Below are 24,018 nucleotides of genomic sequence, written 5' to 3'. Positions count from 1 at the left end.
AGAATCTCAAATTTAAAAAGAAAAAAAAGACGAATATCGCAATTCAGCATTCGACATAGCTCAGTAAGATAATCCCGTAGGCGGCTAGGCTACGTTGTCGCTGAAAAGTACGGCCCAGAGGGCCCTACATGCTTAAGAGATCCGCTGATTTGTCCGCCCTTTGCAGGTTTTGCTGACCATCATAGGTTCCACGATATAGTGTCAATTCTCGGTGACCCTAACCTCTTGTTTCCCGAATCTCACGCATTCATGCGGTCTTGAACGCGCCTACGTACACGATATATTTTCGCTGAATTTTTGAACAGCAGTTAACACTTGTGTGTAAAAATAAAAAAGGGAAAAGTTTTCAGCGCTTACCGAGAGGCCCCGAGTCGCATATCATCCGCTCGTTGCGTCTGCTTGTCCCTTGGCGTCCGAAAACTAGCACTCCCGGGTAGCTGGGCTACCACACCCAGTAGCCAGATTTTATTGTTATTGCCAATAATACTGCGTGGGAATGTTGTAGTAAGCCATTTATTTTACTTACAACCCACAAAAGCTCAAGTTGCCATGGCTGCGCATTGTTACATCTGAGTATTGTTAAAACCAGTAATGCTATAAGTGTATTCGACTGTACTTCTTTCCATCTAATTAAAAAATATTGTCGTTTGTCCCCTCTGCTTTTTGTGCAAGCCGGCTTATAACAATTTAATTTTCTTGGCACTTGAGTATTGTTATAAATGAGTTTGGCTGTATATGAAGACGAGCTGGATAGTGAACGTTCAGATAATTCAATTGGTGAATCGATTGTCCACACTATTCAATTTTTGAAATATTTGTTGAACCAACACCCGGCTGAGGTCGGTTCCTTGCACACAGCCTTTCCACGGTGCTCAATCTGTGTCTGTGCAAGGTTCGTCTGGGTCAACAACATTGATTCCCATATGCGACGTCAACAGAGGGAACGGGGACAAAAGCGGCACACTATGGAAAGTATGATAGCATGTCGGAAGATGAGACCAATTGGCCACTGGAATAAGGCACACAGATTGCATCAGATATGCATGTTCACGCCCACAGATTCATACATTTGCATATGCAGTTTGGAACTTTCTTTCAACACATCTTAAGCACACAAATAAACTTCTACGCCCACTCATGATAGTTGCCGGCCAGTCGCCTGTGGACCTGAGTGATGCTGTAATGGCTGTCAGAAACCTGTACGTGGGATCTCAGAACAAGTTGCTGATTAGCTTCTCGTTAGCGGTTGCACTCGTTGCAACACAGTAACGGCAAGCTTTCTGTGATGGCTTGCGGCTTGTACCATATCAGCCAATGACGAATTTTCATTATGGGCACACTGCCTAGGCTGTTAGGCCTAACCGGCACTGCTTCGTCTGGTCAGTCAGATGTCAGTGACTAAAGTTCGCTTGGCACCGAATCGACTCATATCTATTCTCAGAGGCTGCATGACACTCGGAAATCTCAGCTTGTAATTAAAACAAGCGCACAAGTAGCTGGACCACCAGCGTTGTTCACGGCTGCCATCATCGTCTTTGCAACAAGCCATACAGCAACACCTTGTTCTCGATGCTGTTCATAGACTCACATAGGTCTCTTGTAGCTTTGAGCATTGTTACTGAACACAATATACCTTTTTTGTATTGAGGTGAAGCATATCAAAGCTCATCTGTCATTGAAATGCATATAAAACAATTGCCATTGCTTTTTCTCTGATGCGTGACAGCCCAAATTTCTCTAAGGCAGTTGTAATTTTTTTGTCTGACTTATGCCTGGCCGCATAGCTTTGTGCTTGCTAGCCTACAAAGTTTCATGTAATTTTTTACAAAAGTTTCTTCCCTACCAAAATAAAAGCTTTTTCAATATACCATGTGTGGTATACTTTCTCTGAGAAGACGTGCTTAATTGGCTGCTGCTGACTGTTGGTCCTTGTCTTCCTGTGCTGTTAAGCAGCATTTACTGATTGTGCAGCAATAACAAGCTACACTAAACGGCTACTTGTTACTGCTCGAAGTGTTCCAAAAAGGCCCATTTTTCTGCTCCATAACTATTCCAAAAGCCTGGTGTGGCTGCTCCTAAACTGCCCCATAACTGCCTTTTTCCTGCTCCAAATATTGCTTCGAATCCTAAACTGGCTGGACCACTACGGATCAGTCTATGTGGGCTCATATATGAAGTGCACTCTCATATCTTGCATAGTCAATTTACTGTGTGGCGCTGTGCTCTTTTCTGGGAAGCTTTGTTCTGTGTATTAGATGTACTACAGTGTTGAGGAGCAGTATGTTTTGTCGCACAACATGCCTGAGTGTCACTTAATGAACCAGATACGTATTCACTAAAAAGGTAAGAATATGTAGCATATATGGTAAGTTTGACACAAAATTTTCCAGTGAAGAAAGTCGGCGAAAGCTCATCTAGAAAAATATTCTAACTAATTCCACTGACTCTGAACTCATTTGCTGCAACAGCAGCAGGTTCACGCAGCAGACACCACTATCTTCTCAAGAACAACTTTTTTGTGATGTCCACTACATTATCTGCTACAATATTAATATTGCTTGGTGTGACCTCTGAAATGAATACATAGATGCCACAATACTCTCCAAGTCTGCTTGGCACACAAAATGCTGCAGAAGTTACCTAGTGCAGGTGTTGCATGGTAGCATATTGACACAACACCAGAGTTCGTTTCCCAGTGTCGGTGGGCATATATTGAAAGTGAAGCTTAAGACGATGAGGCGGCCCGACAATGACACCTCCGTAACAATGACACAAAAACGGTGGCATGATGATGTAGATGTAACAAACAATGGATCGATGCAACAGACCAGTTTGGAGCTTTTAAGTGCCTTTGAAGTAAAATTTGAGAACTTTTGAGTTTAAACTGAAATAACTACTTTAATGTGTGGGCTGGTGCTTCATGCAAGCAGGTGCACTGCATTTCCATTGCAAAACATTATTTTCCTAGTTTCAGCCACACCACATCATGTTCACAGCATGCAACGTTGTGGAGTAATTATTTAGCCAAAAAAAGGCAGTGCAAGAGGTAGTTAGGCATTTTCGTTATGTCAAACCTGTGTTTAGAGAACAATATAGTGCTTGGACAAGAATCTATGTGCTTCTGTGGAAATATTTTAAAGACCAACTGACATTTTTTTAGGTGCATGGATCACTGTGCAATTTGACTTATTCTGCCGGGCCTGCAGTCATGTGCACCTAACGATGTCACTGAGAACTGTGTAATTTTTCTTCAAATTAATCTTTCTGTACACACTTCTGTTCATAGCCTCAAGCGGATTGTTTCTACTAACCACCCAGTGCTTGGCATTTATGGCGTCAGTGCAGAACATATTTCATTCAAATCTCTTATTGCCATGAGCATCTGCATTCAACTTAACTGCTGGTGTAAAGGCTCCAGCAGTGGTGTAACCGGGATAATGCAGTCTTTTTGCATCCTGCTGTACGAAGAGCTATGTGACAAAAACGATTTTTGATTAGTTGTAGTTGAAGGGGTCCTGAAGCACTTTTTGGACATTGTTAGAAAATGTTGCCAATCTGTACAAGAGGCCCCTGCAAACATTTGAGCCAAATATTGTTACTCGAAGGACAAGTCAGTAACATGAGCAACTATTTACAGGTTATATTTACAACACCGGTTATAACGCTGACCGCTTAAATTCACAGCGCGAGCCCAGTTCGTTCTTCCTCCTCTTTTCTCGAGTGATGCTGCCCACGCGCCTCGTTCAAACAATCAAATACCACACGCATGTAGCATAATCCCCCGGTGGCAGAAGCGACGTCCCGGAGCGCCTAATGCCATCACTGGGAGGGTGATACTGCTTCAGTCGTGTAACGTGCACAATATAACTGCACTGCGAAGCAGATGGGGCATCAGGGGCGATCTTGTAGGTGACGGGAGTCAGGACACGAAGCACTAGGTAAGGGCCTTTGTAACAAGACAGCAGTTTTTCTGACAGACCGACCTGACGCGACGGAGACCAAAGAAGCACCAAAGAACCAGGCAGGAAGTGCACGTCTCGGGGTCGCCGGTCGGACAAACGCCTTTGACTCTCTTGGGATTTCAGAAGGCAGTCACGGGCAATTTCCCTTGCGTGGGCACAGCGGGCGATGGCGTCAAGTGCATATTCACTGGTCGGTGCCGCGTGAACAGGGAGGGTTGTGTTGAGGGGCAGTGCTGGTTCTCAGCCGAACAGAAGGAAAAATGGGGAATAACCGGCTGTGTCATGGCGTGAGGAATTATAAGCAAGTGTGACAAACGGTAGAGCAACGTCCCAGTCAGTTTGGTCTGAAGAGACATATTTTACGAGCATGTCTGTGAGAGTGCGATTGAGACGCTCCATGAGGCCATTTGTTTGCGGATGGTATGATGTAGATAGCTTGTGCCTCGTGGCACAGGACTGCAGGATGTTCGCAATAACTTTTGATAGGAATGTCCGGCCACGGTCTGTGAGAAGTTGTCGCGGAGCTCCATGTAATAAAATCATGTCGCTTAGAAGAAAATCGGTGACATCTGTGGCGCAGTTTGTAGGAAGCGCTCGAGTGATGGCGTAGCGCGGGGTGTAATCCGTGGCCACAGCGATCCACCTGTTCCCAGAGGTCGAAAGAGGAGAAGTGCCAAGTAAGTCCAAACCAACCCGAAAGAATGGTTCCACGGGAATGTCGAGTGATTGAAAGTACCCAGCAGTGAGCGTCGATGGTGTCTTGCACCGCTGGCATTTCTCACACGCAGCTACGTATCTTCAAACGGAGCGAGGAAGCCCTGGCCAAAAGAAGCGTCAGCGGATCCGGTCGTAGGTATGTGACACACCTAGGTGACCGGCAGTGGCGAGGTCGTGAAGTTCGTGGAGAACAGCCGAGTGAAGGTGTTTAGGGATCACAAGGAGTAATGCAGGGCCGTCGGGGTGAACGTTGTGGCGGTAGAGTACGCTATCTTGAAGTGTGAATAAGCGAAGGGAACTGTCAGCAAGTGACGATTCCAGGCGGTCGATGATGATACGCAAGGACGGGTCACGGCACTGCTCGTCGGCGACATGGAGCAGTGAAAAAACAGAACACAGGCGTCGGTGTCAGTATCAGACGTAGAGGTCACGTCTTCGAATGGGTAGCGAGAGAGGCAATCTGCGTCCTGGTGTTGGCGCCCCGACTTGTAAGTTACTGTGTAGGAATATTCTTGTAGTCGGAGGGCCCGACAGAGCCGGCCAGTAGGATCCGTGAGCGACGAAAGCCAACAGAGCGCATGATGGTCTGTGACTGAGAAGCGCTTCCCATATAAATATGAGCGGAACTTTGAAATAGCCCAAATGACAGCATGACATTAGCGCTCGGTAATTGAATAGTTACGCTCTGCAGTTGTCAGAAGCCAGCTAGCGTAGGCTATAATGCGGTCGTGTCTGTGTTGGCGTTGTGATAAGACGGCGCCGTTCCCATAACCACTGGCATCGGTTCGGACCTCTGTAGGTGCGGACGGATCAAAGTGGGCCAAGACTGGTGGATGGGTGATAATCGTGATAAGGTGTGAAAATGCGGCAGCCTGAGGGGAACCCCACGTAAAAGGCACGTCTTTGTTCAGAAGTTCAGTGAGTGGTCGAGCGATTGCTGCGAAATCTTTCACGAACCGTCGGAAATAAGAATAGAGCCCCACAAAACTCCCGACATCTTTGACAGACTGAGGTACAGAAAAAGCCATTACTGCTCGAACCTTCTCCGAGTCGGGATGTACTCCGGAAGCATCGACGAGATGGCCTAGCACTGTAATCTGTCGGTGCCTGAAGTGGCACTTCGATGAGTTTAATTGGAGCCCAGCCTTGCGGAAGACGTCAAGGATAGCTACGACTCGCTCAAGGTGCGTCTCAAATGTAGGAGAAAACACAAGGACGTCGTCAAGGTAACAAAGCCAAGTTGACCATTTGAAACCTTGAAGCAGAGAGTCGATTATCCGTTCGAATTTGGCGAGGGTATTGCATAAACCGAACGGCATAACCTTGAATTGGTAGAGGCCATCTGGAGTAAGAAAAGTGGTCTTTTCTTGGTCTTGCTCATCGACAAATCTGCCAATAACCAGATCAAAGATCGATGGACGAAAAGTATTTGGCATCGTGAAGACAATCAAGATCGTCATCGATTCTTGGTAAAGGGTGAACATCCTTTTTAGTAATTTGGTTTAGCTTGTGGTAGTCAACGCAGAAATGCCACGCGCCATCTTTCTTTTTGACGAGCACGACCGGCGACGCCCAAGGACTCGACAAGGGCTCAACGATGCTTTTGGCGAGCACTTGTTTACTTCCTGCTGAATAACTTGCCGCTCTACCGTGGACACACGATACGGTCGGCGGTGAATGGGAACAGCATCACCAGTGTTCATCCGATGCTTTACAATGGATGTTTGGCCAAGTGGTCGATTGTCATTGTCAAATATGTCGCGGTAGGAAAGCAAAAGGCGATGTAGGGCGGCTGCTTGGTCAGGTGCGAGGTTGGAGCGACCATGGGACGTAATGGGCCGTCGAGGTTCAAGGCATCCTGCGGGTAATCAGGAGGATCTGGAGGCGCGTCGGCTGCAAAAGCAGTGACGTGGCCGTCTGTCACTGACTGGAGCATGGCCACCACTATGCCTTCAGGTAACACTTGCTTCGTCAAGCCGAAATTGATGACAGGGAGGCACATCTGATTAGCGGCAAGGGTTATGACGGAGTGTGGCACAGAGATGTCGCGCGCCAGGAGGACATCACGAATAGGTGCGACGACATAGTCGCCATCAGGCACGGTTGAATTCGACGAAGGTTAGGGCTTTTGGAGGTAAGCGAGCAAACACTGTAGTGCAGAGGGTGTTCGGTTGTGCGGGGCAAACGTCTGAAAGAAGAGGAAGCTCGAGGCACAGCGTACCAGTGAAATAGTTGATGAGGGCAGAATCAATCGCCAGCAAGTCGAGCCCGAAGATTAGGTCATGAGGGCAACTGGTCAGCACGGTGAACAGAACTGGAGCTTGGCAGCCAGCAATTCCTATGCGAGCAGTGCACATACCCCTGACGGCAACAGGGGCCCCATCGGCGACACGTACGGCTCGAGTGATGGCAGGCATAAGAACTTTTTTGAGGTGATGACATAGGTGAGCACTCATTATAGACACTTGGGTTCCAGTACCAAATAATGCCGGCAACGGAACACCATCTATGTCTACTTCAATTAGGTTCATGTTGGTGAGGAGCATCAACGGAGGATTTGGACAGGACGAGCGTGATGCAGCACTATCTCCAAGAGCTGCATGGCCTAGTTTTCCATCCGTCGGTTTGGCGAGGAAAAGCGGTGAGGTTGAGATGACTTGGAGCGACGGTGTTAAGGCGATGGCGATCGCACGGAGGAGCGGCTGTCAGGGGCATCAGAAGTAGGGTAGAGACGGCGAGGTGAGGAACAGCAAGCGTTGGCGTATGGGTGAGGAGCAGGGAATGAGCTCCAGTACGGTAGCATCCAGGTGGTGCGGCAGTGGCGGGATACATGACCAACGCAGTGGCAGCGGAAGCAGATCGGTTTGTCGTGTGGGGTTCGCCATTCAGCAGGATTGCATGGTCTGGGAGCAAAATACTGGTCATTAGAGGCTGTGGACATGGGAATGGGTGCCGAATCAGGTCGGGAGACAGAGCAGGCAGTAGGGATGCCAAGGTTTGCAATTTCTTGCCACACAACTGCTTGAATAATGGAAATAGTGGGGGCCGCTTGGTCAAAGGTACCGTCAGGGGGTCGTGGATGAAGGGGGGCCGGACTCGCCGCTACAATCTCACGGCGAACGATACGTGTGACGTTCTCTTGAAATGGGTGTTTGGCGGTAAGAGCAGAGCAAGAGGACGTGGCAGGGGTGTTTGGGAGCCGGGAAAATTATGGGACGATGCAGCGGCTTTTGGCTACCTCGAAGCGGTGGCATTCTTTGACGATGGCGTTGACAGTAGAAACGTCATTATACACAAGCAAATTGAAGGAGTCATCCACGATGCCTTTTAGGATATGGCCCACCTTGTCAACCTCGGTCATGTGCTCGTCGACTTTCCAGCAAAACGCGAGCACTTCCTGTATGTAGGAGACACGATTCGGTCAACGACTGGACACAGGTGGCAAGCTTTTTTCGTGCAGCCTGTTGGCGACCTGACGGGTTGCCAAATAGGTTGCGAAGCCACTCTTTGAAAATGTCCCAGCTGGAGAGCTCAATCTCATGGGTGCGGAACCCGACACGCGGTGTCCCGTCCAGATAAAAGATCACATTGGCAAGCATGATGGTAGGGTCCCAGTGGTGGCTTTAGCTATCACGCTCATACATGCTGAGCCAGTCGTCGACGTCAATGTCATTTTGGGCGAAGAATGTCCCAGGATCATGAAGACTAGGAACGGTAATGTACGTTGTGGTTGGCACTGCAGGTATAGGTGGCGACGGGGTGGTTCCATCGGAAGCCATAGCTGAGAAAACGACGGTGTGGCCGCTACGGAGCTCCGTGGCGAGGGCAGGGAACGTTCCACCTCCACCACAATAATATTTTGTTTTGCGCTAAACAAAGTATTAATGGATTCGCACCAACTAGCCCGCCAACGCATTGTGCTGAACTATCCACCACAATGTTGTGCAAGGGACGAGTCAGTAAGACGAGCAATTACTTACAGGTTATATTTATAACAGTGGTTGCAGCGCTGACCGGTTAGATTCACAGCGCGAGCCCATTTTGTTCTTTCTCCTCTTTTCTCGAGTGATGGCGTGCACGCACCTTGTTCGAACAATCAAATACCACACCCGTGTAGCAATATTATTGCACTGCATGCAGCAGGGAATTTACAATCTCTTATCGGAAACGGCGATGAGTCGCTTGCTCTTGCTTCTGCAATGTTGTCATGCAGTGTCATCGCAAGCAGCTGGACCCAACCACTGCTGTTAGCTGATTTCATGATTGTGAGAACATTCTCAGTAATACGTAATTGCCACTTTTGAGTTAAATAAATCAAACTTATATATGTCTGCAATCTTGAAACGACAGAAAAATTATTTCACTTTTGCGCTGCCAGTCTGTACACAGCAGTTGGTATCTGTGTCTGCTGCATGTGCTGTCTCAGGTAGCAGTGGTGTGCTGCATAGCTGTGGTGTTCTGCATACCATAGTCTACCGCAGCCGCCATAGGATGCCACGACAAGCCCTTTTGCTGCCAAGACACTGAACATTTGTACAGGGCTTTGCCTCCTTGTCTTCTTCCCTGTGTAGCTTCCAGGGCTCTAGCAGAGGTGAAAAGAGAGAGAAAGCCACGTGCTTATGAGTGCAATAACTCCACTTATACTCCACTTATACTGTAGTCTCACAAATCTCATGCCGCAAATTTTTTGCGGCACGAGATTTGTGAGACGACGGCCTAATAGTGGGACCATTCTATGATTAATTAAATAAATGTCGTATGATGTTGCTATTAATACTCCTGTTCATGGTGAACGCCTGCTCTAATATAGACCCTTTTCACGGTGATCCTATGGGCGCCGCCATGTTTGATCACATGGTGAAGTGTCCATTGGTTGCCTCAGCTGCCTTCGTGTTTACAATGGAGGTGCATGATGTTGCTTCGGCTCAGCAAACCTCTGTTTTGGTGGATATGTAGACAGTGACTGAGTGGATGACATGAAGCTTTGGCCACAGCTTTAGAGGACATGTAAACACTTTCTGAGCTTATTACGCCTTGCCGTAACATTGTGAGCAGCATATCATCATCATCATCAGCCTGTTTTATGTCCACTGCAGGACGAAGGCCTCTCCCTGCGATCTCCAATTACCCCTGTCTTGCGCCAACTGATTCTAACTAGCGCCCGCAAATTTCCCAATTTCATTGCTTCACCTTGTCTTCTGCCGTCCTCGACTGTGTTTCCCTTCTCTTGGTACCCATTCTGTAACCTTAATGGTCCAACAGTTATCTAACTGGCACATTACATGACCTGCCCAGCTCCATTTTTTTCTCTTAATGTCAATTAGAATATCGGCTATACCCGTTTGCTCTATGATCCAAACCGCTCTCTGTGTCTCTTAACGTTATGCCTAGCAACATATACAACGCTAGTACTAGAAGCGGGGTTAGAAATATATTCCAAGCTGGTCAAACTTCGTGCTTCTGAATTAAATCGGGATTATAGTGTCTTATGCTCTTCGTTTTTTATTTCCCAATAACTTTGAAGCAGCAGCTTATGTTTCTGAGTGAGTAACGTTCCTCGGTGCAGTCGCTATCTGATTATTTTCTGCCTAATCGCGTGTGGTTCTGATCAGTTGGAGTAGGCTTGTCCTTGCTATGCACAATTAAGGCTTAGAATGTAGAGTGCGAGGAATTTGCTATGCCAGCAAACAGTGCTACTTCTTTGTCACTGTGTAACGAGCGGTACTAACTCTTGTTCACATTACAAAATTGAAGTTCTTTCTCTGGAGGTTAGTGATACAATGTTGGTGAATGAGTGAACTTTTTTTATCCTTGAGGAAAGCCATGCATTGCGAAGGGCTGACAACAGAGGCAGTCCTTGTGTAGCAGCAGTCCGTGGACTTGGTCATAGCGATTCATTCCATTCTCCCCTATGCCAGTCATTATTCTTGCAGCCAACTACTGCACAGGTCTTCCCCCTTCCGTTCCACGTCTTGCAGCACAAATGACACACAGTGCATTAGCGATCACCCTGTTGCATTTCTGGCAGCTGATTGCACAGTAGCGGAGTAGATGCAGTAATGGTTTCACATTCGTGTGCTTTTGCTTGTTTTTGCCTGAGGCAATGTGCAGTGCACCGCCATTAGCGTGATCTCATTTCTCTAGAGCAAAATACTCCGCGAGAAGGGTCTATGACCACTGACATCATGAGAGGCAGTGCTCTTCGTGCATTTCTTTTTTCCTTTTGTAACATTATTCCTGTTTGTGTGAGTACAGCTATCTTATGTGTGGCAGAGGCATATGTTGAATGCCAATAGTAGATCCAGATCAAGTTTTTCTGCTCTGTATGGAGCAATCCTATTCCAATGGCAGAATGAGAGCATGAGTTGTGTGTTCCAATGGCAGATTGGGACCAGCTGCCGACTCTGGATCGCTCTGCGGAGCAAAAATATTTGCTCCACCGAAATCGGCAGACTTGACCGGAAGTCCATGTGACGTATTTCCTTCATCCGCCTCTGCTTCCTGCCACGGTTGCCTGTTTCCAGTCGCGGGCAGCCATGGACAAAATGGCAAACATGGGCGCTACGTTGCGCCGTGTGTTTTTGTTCCTTCTCCTGAATAGTGACAGCTCCGACTCGGGCACTATAAGTTCCCAAGTCCAGTGACGATTCTTCCAACACAAAATGAAAAACAAACGCACGGAATGTCGGGATGATTCAGATGATGGTGGTGATGAGGCCTAGCTGATCCACCTCTAGTCTAGCACCCTCTCGCTTGATTCCCCTGTACTAAGTGCCCCCGCAGGAGCACACACATTCCATTCGCAGATTTGATGACAGTGATCTCAGTTGGAACGACGCACTCCGTTCGTGATCCGGCCGAGTGCTCGCGATCTGCCATTGGAATTCATCAATAGAGAACATTTAAGCCAACCGTTTCAGGCCACGGTAGGAGCATGTTAATGTATTTTTGCATGTATAGCCCATACCAAAAATTCAAGACATTGTAATAGTAATAGTATGTCGGGGTGCCGGGTTAAATGCAAATTTTGCCTTGAGGTGTGGCTTCACGGCAGCGTAACGAGCGCTGCTGTGAAGTCACACCTCAAGGCAAGGTACTTCACCATTCAAAGTTTTGTTACCTCCTAGGGAACCCAACCCTCTCCCCGCCCCGGCTTGTGGAAGCTTCCTTCTCCCCTCCTTGATGGTTGCCCATTCTCTTCCTCTTTACGGATCATAATTTTACACTTAATAGTTGACAAATAGCTAGAGCAAGTTGTGATTTGCATATCGTGATCATACATCACCTGTTACCATAGCACTCCCTCGGTCAGCGCTTCGCAATATGGCCAAGAGCCAAATCATTACTGGGATTTTCGGCTTGGTCGCGTGTGCTCCGTCACCGTTGCCCATGCAAGGGTGGCTCCATTCGCACTGTCATCCTCTGTCGTGTGAATGCTAGCTGCGAAGTGATCTGATTCACGTCACATGTCACATGACTGATTCGCCCGCGATCACGTCTATTGTGTGAATCCAGCTTCATCAGCATTGTGGAAGAAGGGTGGAACAGAGCTGCTAGCCAAAGATACCATGTGGACAAGTTGTGCAACCGCGAATGGAGACTGTTCTTGCAAATATTTCAGCGTTGTTTGCAGTTATTTTCAGAGGCTACACACACAATTTTTCTTTCTTCGGGTTGTTGTAGTTGGGGGTGTGGGTTTTACCTGGTGGTGGGTTATATGCGGAAAAATACAATATGTTGAATTACTGGTGCAGAAAGTGCATTTTTGAAAGTGTGAAATGATCAGGTGTCACCTAGTACCATTATTCTCCTAGCCGAAGCAAGCTAAAATTATTATACTACATGCAAGATAGTACAGCTAAACCTCAACATTACGAACTTAAATATATGAAAATTCGGGGCATAATGAAGTATTTAACATATAACTTCTTGTCCATGCAACACGATGTATTCAGAAACTCAATATTATGAAGTGTGTTTATTATGGGGGGTGTGCAAATACTCGAATATTCAATTTCAAATGAGATGGTGAATGTTTGAATAATTTGACTTGCGAATCAAATATCTAATATTTGATTTCTCAAATAACCAATAACCAAATTTTTGTCACGGCCGCACCGCTGGCTACACTGTCCAGCCCATTAAGCCTAATCGGAGCTGTGCGTCTCTTTTTAGCACTGTCGTAGCTTCACATGGCTGTCAGCCTGACTGAGCACGTATGCACCCTTCGCAGCTTGTCTTAGAGGTAATCTGCCACATGTGCAAAGAGTGGGCATGTCGAGATGGAGTGGCATCATGCGTTTTGTCTTCCAGCACATTTAGTACTGGAGCCTGCGTAATATCTAGTTTTGGAGATGCATTGAAGTGAGAAGCAGATGAAGCATTCACTTCCCATTGCCTGTGCTTTCCATGATAGCATCGTCCCACTTCGGGTGACACTATCAGCCGTGGAGGTGGATTGAACGCGAAAGTGTGGCTGGCTTCGCTTTGTACCGCCGATGTGAATTTTTTCTCATTTAAGTTTGCTTTTTCCAATTGCCCGCTAAGTCAGAAAATATTGCAGCTCTTTTGGTAAGAAAAATTCATTGACGACTGTACTTATTTGCATAAAAGGTCTAATTTCAATATAACGACATCTAAACATAACGAAGCAAATTGCTGTTTTTACCAACTTCGTTATATTAAGGTTTAACTGTATTATGTTATGCTCACAGCTGTGAAAAACTTGCTCTTGTTTTTCTCTGTTAATGATATCTTTTCAACTGTGCTATGGCATTTGCATTTTTCTTTGAAACCCTGAAATGTTTTCTCTGTGCAGGAGCTACTTTCAGAGAGGAACAAGGCCGTAGAGGAAACTGAAAAGACACTGCAAGACTTCCTTATGTCCTTTAAGCAGAAGGATGAGTTCCTGAAGCAGAAGGATGAGTCTATAAAGGAATTGGAGGCTAAGCTAAATCGTTTTGAGAAAGAAGCTGCGGCCCGTGAGAAATTGATTGTTCAACAGCAGAACTTGACTGGCTTTTCATATGAGCCTCATGTAAGCCTACCTGCTTCTAATTCTGTGGAATCCACACCAGAGCATGGTGGGAGAGCACTCTTTTTTGCGTCACCAACGTCACCTGATGGATCAGATACAGCCACGGTTATGTATCTCTCTCAGTGCACATCAGAAGTGAAGGATTTGTGTCAGGCTGTTTGTGAGTTGGCGCAGGAGTCTGAAGTTCTGCCTGAACTATCCACATTCGACTTTCCTAAGAATGGTACTGTTCCAGAGCTCATTGAAATTTTGAGCAGTGCAAGAGAGAGGGGTTTGCAGTTCTGCATGCCCAGTCAGAGTGGCATTGTGAATGATGAACATTTGGAAAGCACCAGGCATGTGCACAGTGGGTCAGATGCCTCACAGGTAGCCATGCCCATAGAGCTTGGAGAAAAGCTGCAGCAGCTGTCACTCCTGCTTGGGGTTGAGTACTCTGTTTTACCAGTCTGTCTGAGGGATGTAGTCGGTGTCGTTGATGCTCTCATTGGGAAAGCAAAGCGAGAGTCAGTCCACAACTCAAAGGATCCAGCAGCCTTTCCTGGTGATCCAAGGCCACCGAAGGGTCCAGGTCAGCCAGCCGACAGTACCCCCTATAACATGTCATCCACACATCTTTCATATGAATGTGGCAATTCAGAAGCTGCAGATTATCAGAAGGAACTGCTTGGGGAACTTGACTCTGCATTGGAATGTGTTGGACAGCTGCACAATGAAGTTGAGGCTTTGTCTCTAACACCTTCCTCAAGCATGCTTAAGAAAATGGCTGGAAGCACAGATGAGTTGGTGTTTGCTGTTGATTCCACAGGACAGTTGGTTCCAGTGCCCCTCGAGTCTGTCAAGCAAAATGAGCACTTTGCTAAGGTGAGCATGAGAACTGAGCGGTTCTTGTTTCTTCTCAACTCTTTTTGAAATGATGACCATGTCTAATCATATTTTTTCTAGGAAATGGCTGTGCAGACTGAAGAAGCAAATGATATGGAGTCTTTGAGGAATGAGCTCACAAATGCAAAAGCACAGGTAAATTTGTTTGCTCTCTTACATCCCACACTGTGCTAGGATAATGTTTTCTCTTTGCTGAAATATTTCATAGGAAACCTTGGCTTTGGCTGAAGTATATGTGCATTTGACACCTTTCTTTTAAGCTGGCCGATGTACAAAATGTTGGCAACAGTTTAGTTTGCTTCTGATAATCCCAAAAAGTCAAAGCTGGTGGGAACGGTACATGCAGGTCTTGTTTAATAATTGGGTAGCTTATTTATTTATTTATTCACGTCGCCTCACAGGCTCCAAACTTCAGAGCATTGTGTGAGGGAGGGGGGATTACATAAAAGTAAGGTCTCTCAAATATTTTCTATGGTACTTGTTCTGTGACGAATTTATTGCTTAATTACATGCAATGTTAATAGTACTCATGAGATTGCAGATTTATTCTGCAATAATAGATCTGTTTTGTTCTAGAGCATTAACAGAAGTAAATTTCTTTCTTTTTCATAATTTACCGCAAACAGTGGCCAGCAGTGTGAGTCAATGCGACTGTGTGAGTCAATTCAACTGTGTGGCTGTACTTTAAAAAAATCAGATGGACAGACAGCAAAGTGCACACCACTTGCGACTTCACTAGCTAGAACATTAGTTTATCGTGCATTTTATTATTGCACTGCACCATGAGGTTGAAGGTTTGTCTTTTATGCCTTCTGGCTACCCGCTCCAGGTTCGATTCTCAGCTGCAGAGGCTGCGTTTCAATGGGGGTGAGGTGCAAAAATGATCATGCTCCTAGATTTATCTGCATGTTAAAGAACTCCAGGTGTCCCTCATAATTGACTTTGCAGTTTCAGTATGTTAAAACCTACAATTTAATTTTAATTCAATTTGCCGTGTGAATGAAACATAGACATTGCTTCTTAGAACAAGCCTGTAGACTCTGTACTACAGCCAGAATTCTTGTTTGCTTGACATTGTGACACATACACTATAATAGTTTAGTGATGCTTATGTACACCCTTAGGCAAAAGTATGCCACCTATGGCTTCCGCGAAAAAACTAATTTGCTTCTCGACCTATGAATGTGACTTGAAATTGAGGCCTGTAGTTCAAACTTGCCATTGCAAAATTTCCAGTGCACTAGTCAATTTCAGTTTGTGCATCTGAATTATGAATTGTTTATTCAGCAAGTTTGTGGTCCGTATACTTTTGCTCATGGGTGTACAGCCAAACCTTTTTACATCAAACTCGCACAACAGCCCCCATAAGTTTGATGGAGTGTGTAATCGGGTATAAAAGTCATGACGCTTTACTAAAACCCTGAAGTGGACTACTGAATTTTCTAATGGTGCTTACGTTTACCAGAACACACACACTTATTGGCTGTTAGGCGAGCACTCTGATGTCATGAAATCGCATGTTCATTGACCAGCGTGTGTGGACCCATGCGCTTTATGCTACCAGCTGATGAATGTTCGTGTGTGTGTGTGTGTGTGTGCGTGTGTTTTTCGAGGGCTTGTTGGTGTGGCATGATCTGGTGCACAGCTGCAGCGAATTGCGCATTGTGCATGCCATGGCAAAAGGAACAGTGTTGTTTTTCTTCCTCGTAGACATGGTAGTGTCATGTCTGCGTGGAAAATTACTTGACTATTGAGTTCTGCATTGAGTTATCCATTCAGTGTGGACATGGTTTTTCTTTCATGTAATTGTACATTACACCACGTGTTTTCACTGCAGCCTCACAATATTCAGATATTGTTCTTGCTAAACAATAATGTTACTTAACTGGGTTTTATGTCATTGGTTTTGATTGTATCTGTGTAGTGTAGAGCAGCAACAACAGTATGTGAGGATTCTCAGCATTTTTAGTTATAACTATGGTTCAGCATGCTAGATTGTAAATTTTTTTGAAGTTTGGCATAACTTTTTTGGTTTTTATTTTTAACACATATTTTAAGTTTCTATCGGTGAACTTATGTACAGCTAAACACATTTTCAGTTTTCTTTTTCAGCGAATATGTTTTCTGGTTTTGCATTGATGTTGAAATAAAATAATGTAAAATGACAGGCCTAACAAATGGCATGCATAAACATCAAACTGGAACAGGAATGAAGAAATACACACACAAGTACCAACAAGTGAGATATTGTCACATAATAGTGACGGTGAAGAAAGCAGCAAAACTGGGAATGACAAACTAGCGTTTTATTGGGCGAACTTGTGCCCTCAAAAACGGGCTACACTTAAAGAACGGCGACAGCGGCGAACACAGTTGGTGATCTTTGAAAATCTGCTCAGCGGGTCAAGTGCGTCGGCTTTTATACATGAGCCATCGAAGGTTCCAGAGTAATCGCTGGTGCCCGCATGTCTTCCAGAAAGTTCTACAGAATTTGTGTCGCACCTGCGATCAGATTACACAAGCTTTGGTGACAACAGACAGCAGAAAGAACAATCGATAAGATTCAAGAAACTTCCGATACATGCAGGCGCGTCCCGTGCTGAGCAATAACATTTGTTAGACGGTCAAAAGCGGTCACATGAAAAGATAAAGCAGTACATGTGTCAATATTGAGTTCACATAGCAACTGTACATTTCACTTCCACTCATGTCATGATTAGTACTTAGTCTGACCAAAATACACACACATGTATTTACCTAGGTTTTCTTTTGTTAATATGCACCCTTTCTTTTCTGTTTATCACCCTAGTTTTAGAGAATGCTTTCTCAATGTTTAAAACTCAAAATGTTGGCCATTCAGTCTAGTGTGATAAGCTGTGACTGCTAAAAAAAAATGAATGAACATGCTTTAACTTTGAATTAGACACCTTTGCAGACACTTTCATTTATACATATTCCACTTGAACTATTGAAGAGAACTGGGTTATGTTTAGCAACACCTTTGCAAATGTTATCGAAACATGCATCCCTGTCCTATCATTAGATGTAACAATACTACTCCTTGGTTCAATAAATGCCTGCAGCGCCTCAATAATAAAAAGAAGCGCCTTTATAGATCGGCAAATAAAGCAGACAAAAATTAGACATGGCAAATATATAAGATATTTGACAATGAACACCAATTGCTACATACTTAAATACACACGTTGGCACTTTTACAGCCGTGATTTAGTATCCTTACTGATGAATAGCCCTCAGTGACTCTGGCACATAATAAATCCTAACTCGTTCTGGTGGTGGCAATGTAGTTGCTGAGTTACAGTGTGCACAGTTACTAAATGACGCATTTTGTTCAGTCTTCACCTGCAAAGACGTCACTACATGCCCTGACTTGCCTGCACGATCTGACATCAACATGTCTGAAATTGTTATTAACAAGTCGGGCATTCTTACCTTACTAAACAAACTAATAACTTTTATCGGCATCGGATCACAATGGATCTAATAACAAGCTTCTCGAGAATGCATCACAGGGTCTCTCTCGAGTACTGCCAACGCAATCACTTTACACTGGTTCCATTCCTTAAGACCGGCAAGTAGCTAAAGTCATCCGATTTTATTAATCAGGTGAATGTTTCTCACCCCTTAGCTACTTACCAATATAGTTACCTAGTACAATTTGCAAACTTACTGAACACATCATTCATTTGCAAGTCGTCAACTATCTCAAAGATCACAGTTTAATATTTAAATACCAGCACAGCTTTTGAAAAGGCTACTCTTGTGACACACAGCTTGCTGTATTTCTTCATGACTTGTATTCATCTACTGGCACTGGATTCCAAGTTGACGCCGTATTCTTAGATTTCTCCAAAGCTTTCGGTCATGTGCCTCATTACAGACTTCTGGCTAAACTATGAGGACTTAATATTCATTCCCGTGTTTTAGAGTGGATAACTGATTTCTTAGTATCTAGATTACAGTACACCTCTGTTAACAGCTCTTACTCAACCATTAGTCACGTCACGTCCGGAGTGCATCAAGTGAGTGTGCTTGGGCTGTTACTGTTCCTTGTGTATATATTAATGGCTTGCCTAACTGTGTTTCGTCTCATGTTAGACTTTTTGCCGATGATTGTGTACTTTATTGTAAAAAAGCTTGTGATAATGACCCTGTAACTCTCCATAATGATTTAGGCACAATTAGGACATGGTGTAATTCCTGGTTAAAGCCCTTAAATCTTGCTAAAACTAAGTCTGTCTTTTACCAACTGAGGTGCCTGAGAACACTTAGAACATAGTAGTGTCGAACTCGTCCCAACTTACAAGTATCTAGGTGTTCTTTACATTGCGACTTAACGTGGAACAATCACATTTATTCCACCCTTGCAGCTCCTAATTGCTCTCTTGGCATCATCAAACGCAACCTAAAGCACGCTGCTGTTAACATGCGTAAACTTGCTTGCACTACACTAATCCGCCCAAAGCTCGAATATGTATTGGCAGTATGGGATCCGGGTCAGGCATAGATCGTCAACAACATTGAATCTGTTCAAAACTGGGCTGCTCGCTTCATCTTTTCCGTCTATTCATCTTACTAGCATTTCATCATTAAAAGCACATGCCAATTTACAAGTGCTATCTCTTCACTGCAAAGCAATGTGTCTTTGCCTGCTTCATAAACTCGCAAACAAATCGTCATACTTCTCTTCATGACAACTTCTTTCAGTCACTGCCTGTCATCTCTCCACAACGGGATCGCCATTTCAAAATCAAGTGCATAATGTGTCATACATCATTGAATGAAAGAGCTTGCCCTCTGATATTGCCATTGAAACTGACCCTGTAAAATTTCACAACATGCTACTCTCTGTTAATTAGTTGCCTTTCTATTAATGTTTTTCTTTTTGTTGTGAGTTACTATTAAATACTTCTGTTAATACCATAGACTATGTGAGCATGCAGATTTTTTTCACCCGTATGATTGTGCTCTGTATATTACTTCTTATTGCAATTTTTAGTATTTTGTACACCTTGTTCCTTACTAGCTAAACTCAATTAACATACTTTTGTTCTGTACTTCATCCTATTGTCTTTTGTGACTACTACTTTGTGTAGTCACTTTTATGTTTTATGCTGTGGTGTTACGCTGCTAAGCACGAGGTCGCTGGATCAAATCCCAACCACGGTGGCTGCATTTCGATGGGGCAAAATGCAAAAATGCTCGTGTCCCGTGCATTGGGGGCACGTTGAAGAACCTCAGCTGGTCAGAATTAAGCCGGAGTCCCCCATTACGGTGTGCCTCATAATCAGGTTGTGGTTTTGGCACTTTTGGCAATGTAATTTTAATTTGCATGACCACATCTGTTTCTGTGCTTTTTGATAGCACCCCTTTGATGCTGCTGCTCTTTCAAAGGTCTGGTAGGAATGGTTATATTTTACTTCACACAAAGGAGTGTTAGAGCATTGTGGCTATAATAGGAGCCCCAGTACTCAGTGGGAAGTCAATTGTAGGTGCATGTGCAATATTCTAGTACATGTGCCTGCATATATTAGTTGTGGCTGTATGTTCTACACATTTCTGTAGCATTCACAAGTGCAGCTGCCCACACATTAAATATAATTCAAGTGTATGAGATTAGGCACATTTTGCACAATAATGCATGCATGCTGCAGGCAGTGGGACAAAGCATGCGACCAGCTCATGCACCCTTATGCCCACACCACACGTATGCTTGTGGATGCGCGCAAGCTCACGTCCACGTGCCCATGCATGCGCGGACAGTACGGCATGGCTCGTATGCATCTAAACGCGGCGTGATATTGGTGAATAGCTGCTGTCTCTTACTGCGCGCTTGGCCTGCCTTGCGTTGACGTGCCTGGCTACACAGCTACAGCGCAGTACATTCAACTCTCAGTGAAGCAGATTATGTCATGCAAGAAAGTGCTTACTTTATTTTTTATGCAGATCTAAGAGCTCTAAAAATATAAAAGTTAGGTTTATAGACATCAAGTCATTTTGAAACACTGTAAATAACAGGATACGAAGTGGCGTCTTCCAAGGTGTCTATGAGTGAGCCCAGCAAATGCGTGCTGTCGTGCGCATGGAAGCACGTCTTTGTGGATGCAAACCACCATTCCTCGCGAGGTGTGGCAGGCACAAGGCCCGTAGACACGAGCTTGCGTCCGTCCGCAAGGGTACATGGGGTCTGGGCTTTATGCTTTCACCTTGTTATTGGAAGTGAAAAGGCTCTTTCTATGCATGACATAATACTCTAAATATAACATCTTTTTCTGTTAACTGTTCATGTGAGACAGCCTGCTAAGACAGCTTGAGTAGGTGTAATGTGCGCTAGTGACTTATTTTCAGGGAAACTAGAAACAGTGTGTGAATATGTGGACTAGACTAAGGGCAAGTGCTGACAAGGCAACACAAGTGCCGACTGACTTAGTTTATTATGTTATGGGATACATAAGTTTCAGGAACAATTTTTGGTACTATGGTCAGGTGACAATGAAACGGAAGTAGAAGATTAAGCATGGCAAACTAAATAGGCACGTGCATCTGTAGCCACATTACATGTGTTGGGAGCAGTATTTTGTTGACTGCAGGCTCAGATACAGTCTTCAGAATGTCAGTGTCACATTACTCCTTCAATAAGATGTGCCTGTGTTGTGGTGACAGAAGTGTGTGTGCTTGCTTGCCTTACTATATGTAATCATTTTTTTAACGGTCATCTGATATCAGTTGCTAAAATTATGCATGCTTCTATTGTCTTCTCCTTTATTGCATTGCTGGACCACTTGCCTAGTGACTGCAAAGAAGGGCCAACTGAGTCTAGAGTTAAGTCATCGATGGCACCACTTCGTCAGCCTCGTCTTCGCTTGTTCGCACAGGCGCCGATATACAATAGTTTCTCAGTCAGTGCATGTTTAGTGTTGTTCATGTCAGTTTATGTTTAGCTGTCTTGTTTTCCTCCAATGGGCATGTGACCATAAGTTTTGATTCCCTGTCAAGTGAGTGTCCTTGTTGGATCTTGGCTTTCTGACTGTGTTACCAACATCCAAACACGTTATGCAAAGCACTTATGCAAAGTTGGTTAGTTGAAAGGAATTGGCCCTGGCTTCTTACTTAGTCATACAAAGAGTAGAGAAGAGACGCGATAGGAGGTAGTGGCCATGTGCTCTTCTTCCAGTGGGAGATAAAAGGATTTCTTACAAAACAAGGGAAGGCTGAGGGAGAGCTGAAATTTCTTAGAGATAAGTTGTCAAAACACTGTTTTTGCATTCATTGAATATTTGGTTATGGAAAAACATTGCATTGACTCTTACTGTTGTAGTATGATAGTGGTTATTATTAATTAAGTTACTCACTCCTTCAGTGTTTACCACTATGAGTATTACAATGTGATATTGCTACTGTATCTTTAAGAGCATTAAAATCTTGGCTATCATTCAGGGCTGGCTGGCAGTGCCTCTGTATGATGTCTGCTGTGAATTGCCTGTACAATGCAGAGGTACCGCTAAAGTCTGAACACTTGTTTAATCCAACCCTGTGAAACCTTGTCAGAGACAGTACACTGGAAGAAACAGTTTATGGATTTGATGCTACCAAGGATATTGAAGGTCTTGCCACTCCATGGTGACAGGTCTTACAGGGTTGAAAGTTTATGCAAAAACTCTCCACTGTTCATTATGGCAGTAACTGATGTCAGTGAGCATGTACATCATGTGGTACAATGTTTTTGCAATATTATACTGTAGGAATGAAAGCGTCATCACAGCCGAGATTGCTACCTAAGAATGCTGCACTTTTGTTGGCATAGGTAATGGGAAACAAAGTTCTAAAAACATCAATGTTTTAGGGTACAAATTAGGATGCAGCTTTCTGGTGCTTCATCTTATCACATTTGGCCTGAGGCAATGTTTAGTCACTACTTGAAAGGGCTGGCACTCATTTTTTCTCTTCAGATAAGGAGTATTCCCAAGTCAGTTCTAGTTAGTGTCATAAGTTATCACACATTTCAGCCAGTGCAAGTTGAAATGGGGAAAAGAAAGAAGTGGACAGGACAACAGTTGGAAATCAGGGCAGCTGTAAAAGCTGCTAAACTGTAGCAAAGAACAAGCTCCTTGCTGCAGCAGCATGGGATGGTCTCTCTTATGAGTGGCTTAATGTGTCCTCTTGTTTTGACTGACTTCTTCCTTTGTTCATCTTCATTTCCCACTGTCCCATATCTATAGGTCAAGTTTTTACAAAGGTCCCTGAAGGACTCATTCTCAGTGAAGATAACAGAGTCCCCCACTGGTCCAAATGCACAGCCATTGATTGAAATAGACCAAAACTTGCCCCATCATGGCTCACTAGCCAGTCAGAGTCCCCGCAAGTCTGCATTGTCAGCCAATCGGCGTTGGCGAAAGCAGCTCACAAATCAGAAGATGTCAGAGTTTGGTCTGTCGGAAAATGTGTTTGAACTCCAGGAGGAGATATTTTTTCTTGTGCTGAGGATTGAAGACTTGGAGAGGCAACTGAAGGAATGTTCTGAGGTGATGTATGCTGCTGAACGTGTGACTTTGTATTGTTTTTATTGTTTATGCTCTATAGTCCAGAGTTGTGGAGGGACAACTCTGGAGTTTGAATGATTCTGAAATTATTTCACATATTTGAGCACCTGGCATGGAATGGGAATAGAATGATGGCACGAGTTGGACAGATGGAATGGGAATTTAATAGTAACCCAAGATTCCGGAATGTAGTTAGAATGGAATTGGCACCTAGTACTGTAGCATTAATTGTCAATTTTATGTGAGACTACAAAACCAATAAATTTGCCATTTAGTCTAAACTTTACCAATATATTGTATTTCTCCTACCAGTTCTTTCAGTATCAACACAGTATTGACAACACAGTATTCTTGATAACACAGTATTCTGCATTGTCAAGAACTATTCAGTTAAGCAAGAGCAGGCATGACTTACGTCACAGGGATTGAGGCCAAGAATGAAGTCTCAAATGGACCTTACGCAAGTCCATGATAATTTGCAATGTGCGCCATGTTTTTTTTGCAAGCTATCGAATATCTAGAATGCAGAATAACAGGTAGTCTGAGTGAAATCCTGGAAGAAATGGGGCCCATTAATATGCCAGCGGGCAAAAAAAAAAAAAAATGTTGCCCTGCAAAACATATCGTGTTTTGCTTTTATGTTAATTCTAAAAGTGACAGAATAATATAGGTGGATACATGGCATGCACAACAGTGTAATATTATTTCGTAGTTTTCTTTACTCTTATAAAAATAGTTTAGGAAAAATTAAGGCTTATTGAAAATGGTGGATTATTTAGAAGGCAAGCCGTGCTCATATCATAGCGTGTGATGTAGTAGTGAACCACCTAACACGGATTCCGCTAAAGTGAAGCTAACT

At 44.3% G+C, this 24,018-nt stretch overlaps 1 protein-coding gene across 6 annotated transcripts in view; it reads left to right on the top strand.

Annotated features, from left to right (window-relative positions):
• Positions 1-24,018, top strand: part of LOC126547922 (uncharacterized) — a 289,018-nt gene that overhangs the window by 123,584 nt on the left and 141,416 nt on the right. For all 6 annotated transcript variants that reach the window (XM_055063464.2, XM_055063465.2, XM_050195977.3 and 3 more), the window contains 3 exons: positions 13,498-14,577; positions 14,659-14,733; positions 22,839-23,141. In XM_055063464.2, the coding sequence (XP_054919439.1) occupies positions 13,498-14,577; positions 14,659-14,733; positions 22,839-23,141 (1,458 nt within the window). The remainder of the gene's footprint in view (positions 1-13,497; positions 14,578-14,658; positions 14,734-22,838; positions 23,142-24,018) is intronic.

Source organism: Dermacentor andersoni, chromosome 1 (assembly GCF_023375885.2).
Source record: "Dermacentor andersoni chromosome 1, qqDerAnde1_hic_scaffold, whole genome shotgun sequence".
Lineage (NCBI taxonomy): Eukaryota > Metazoa > Arthropoda > Arachnida > Ixodida > Ixodidae > Dermacentor > Dermacentor andersoni.
The sequence above is the reverse complement of the archived record's forward strand: the minus strand, read 5'-3'. Positions and strand labels throughout refer to the sequence as shown.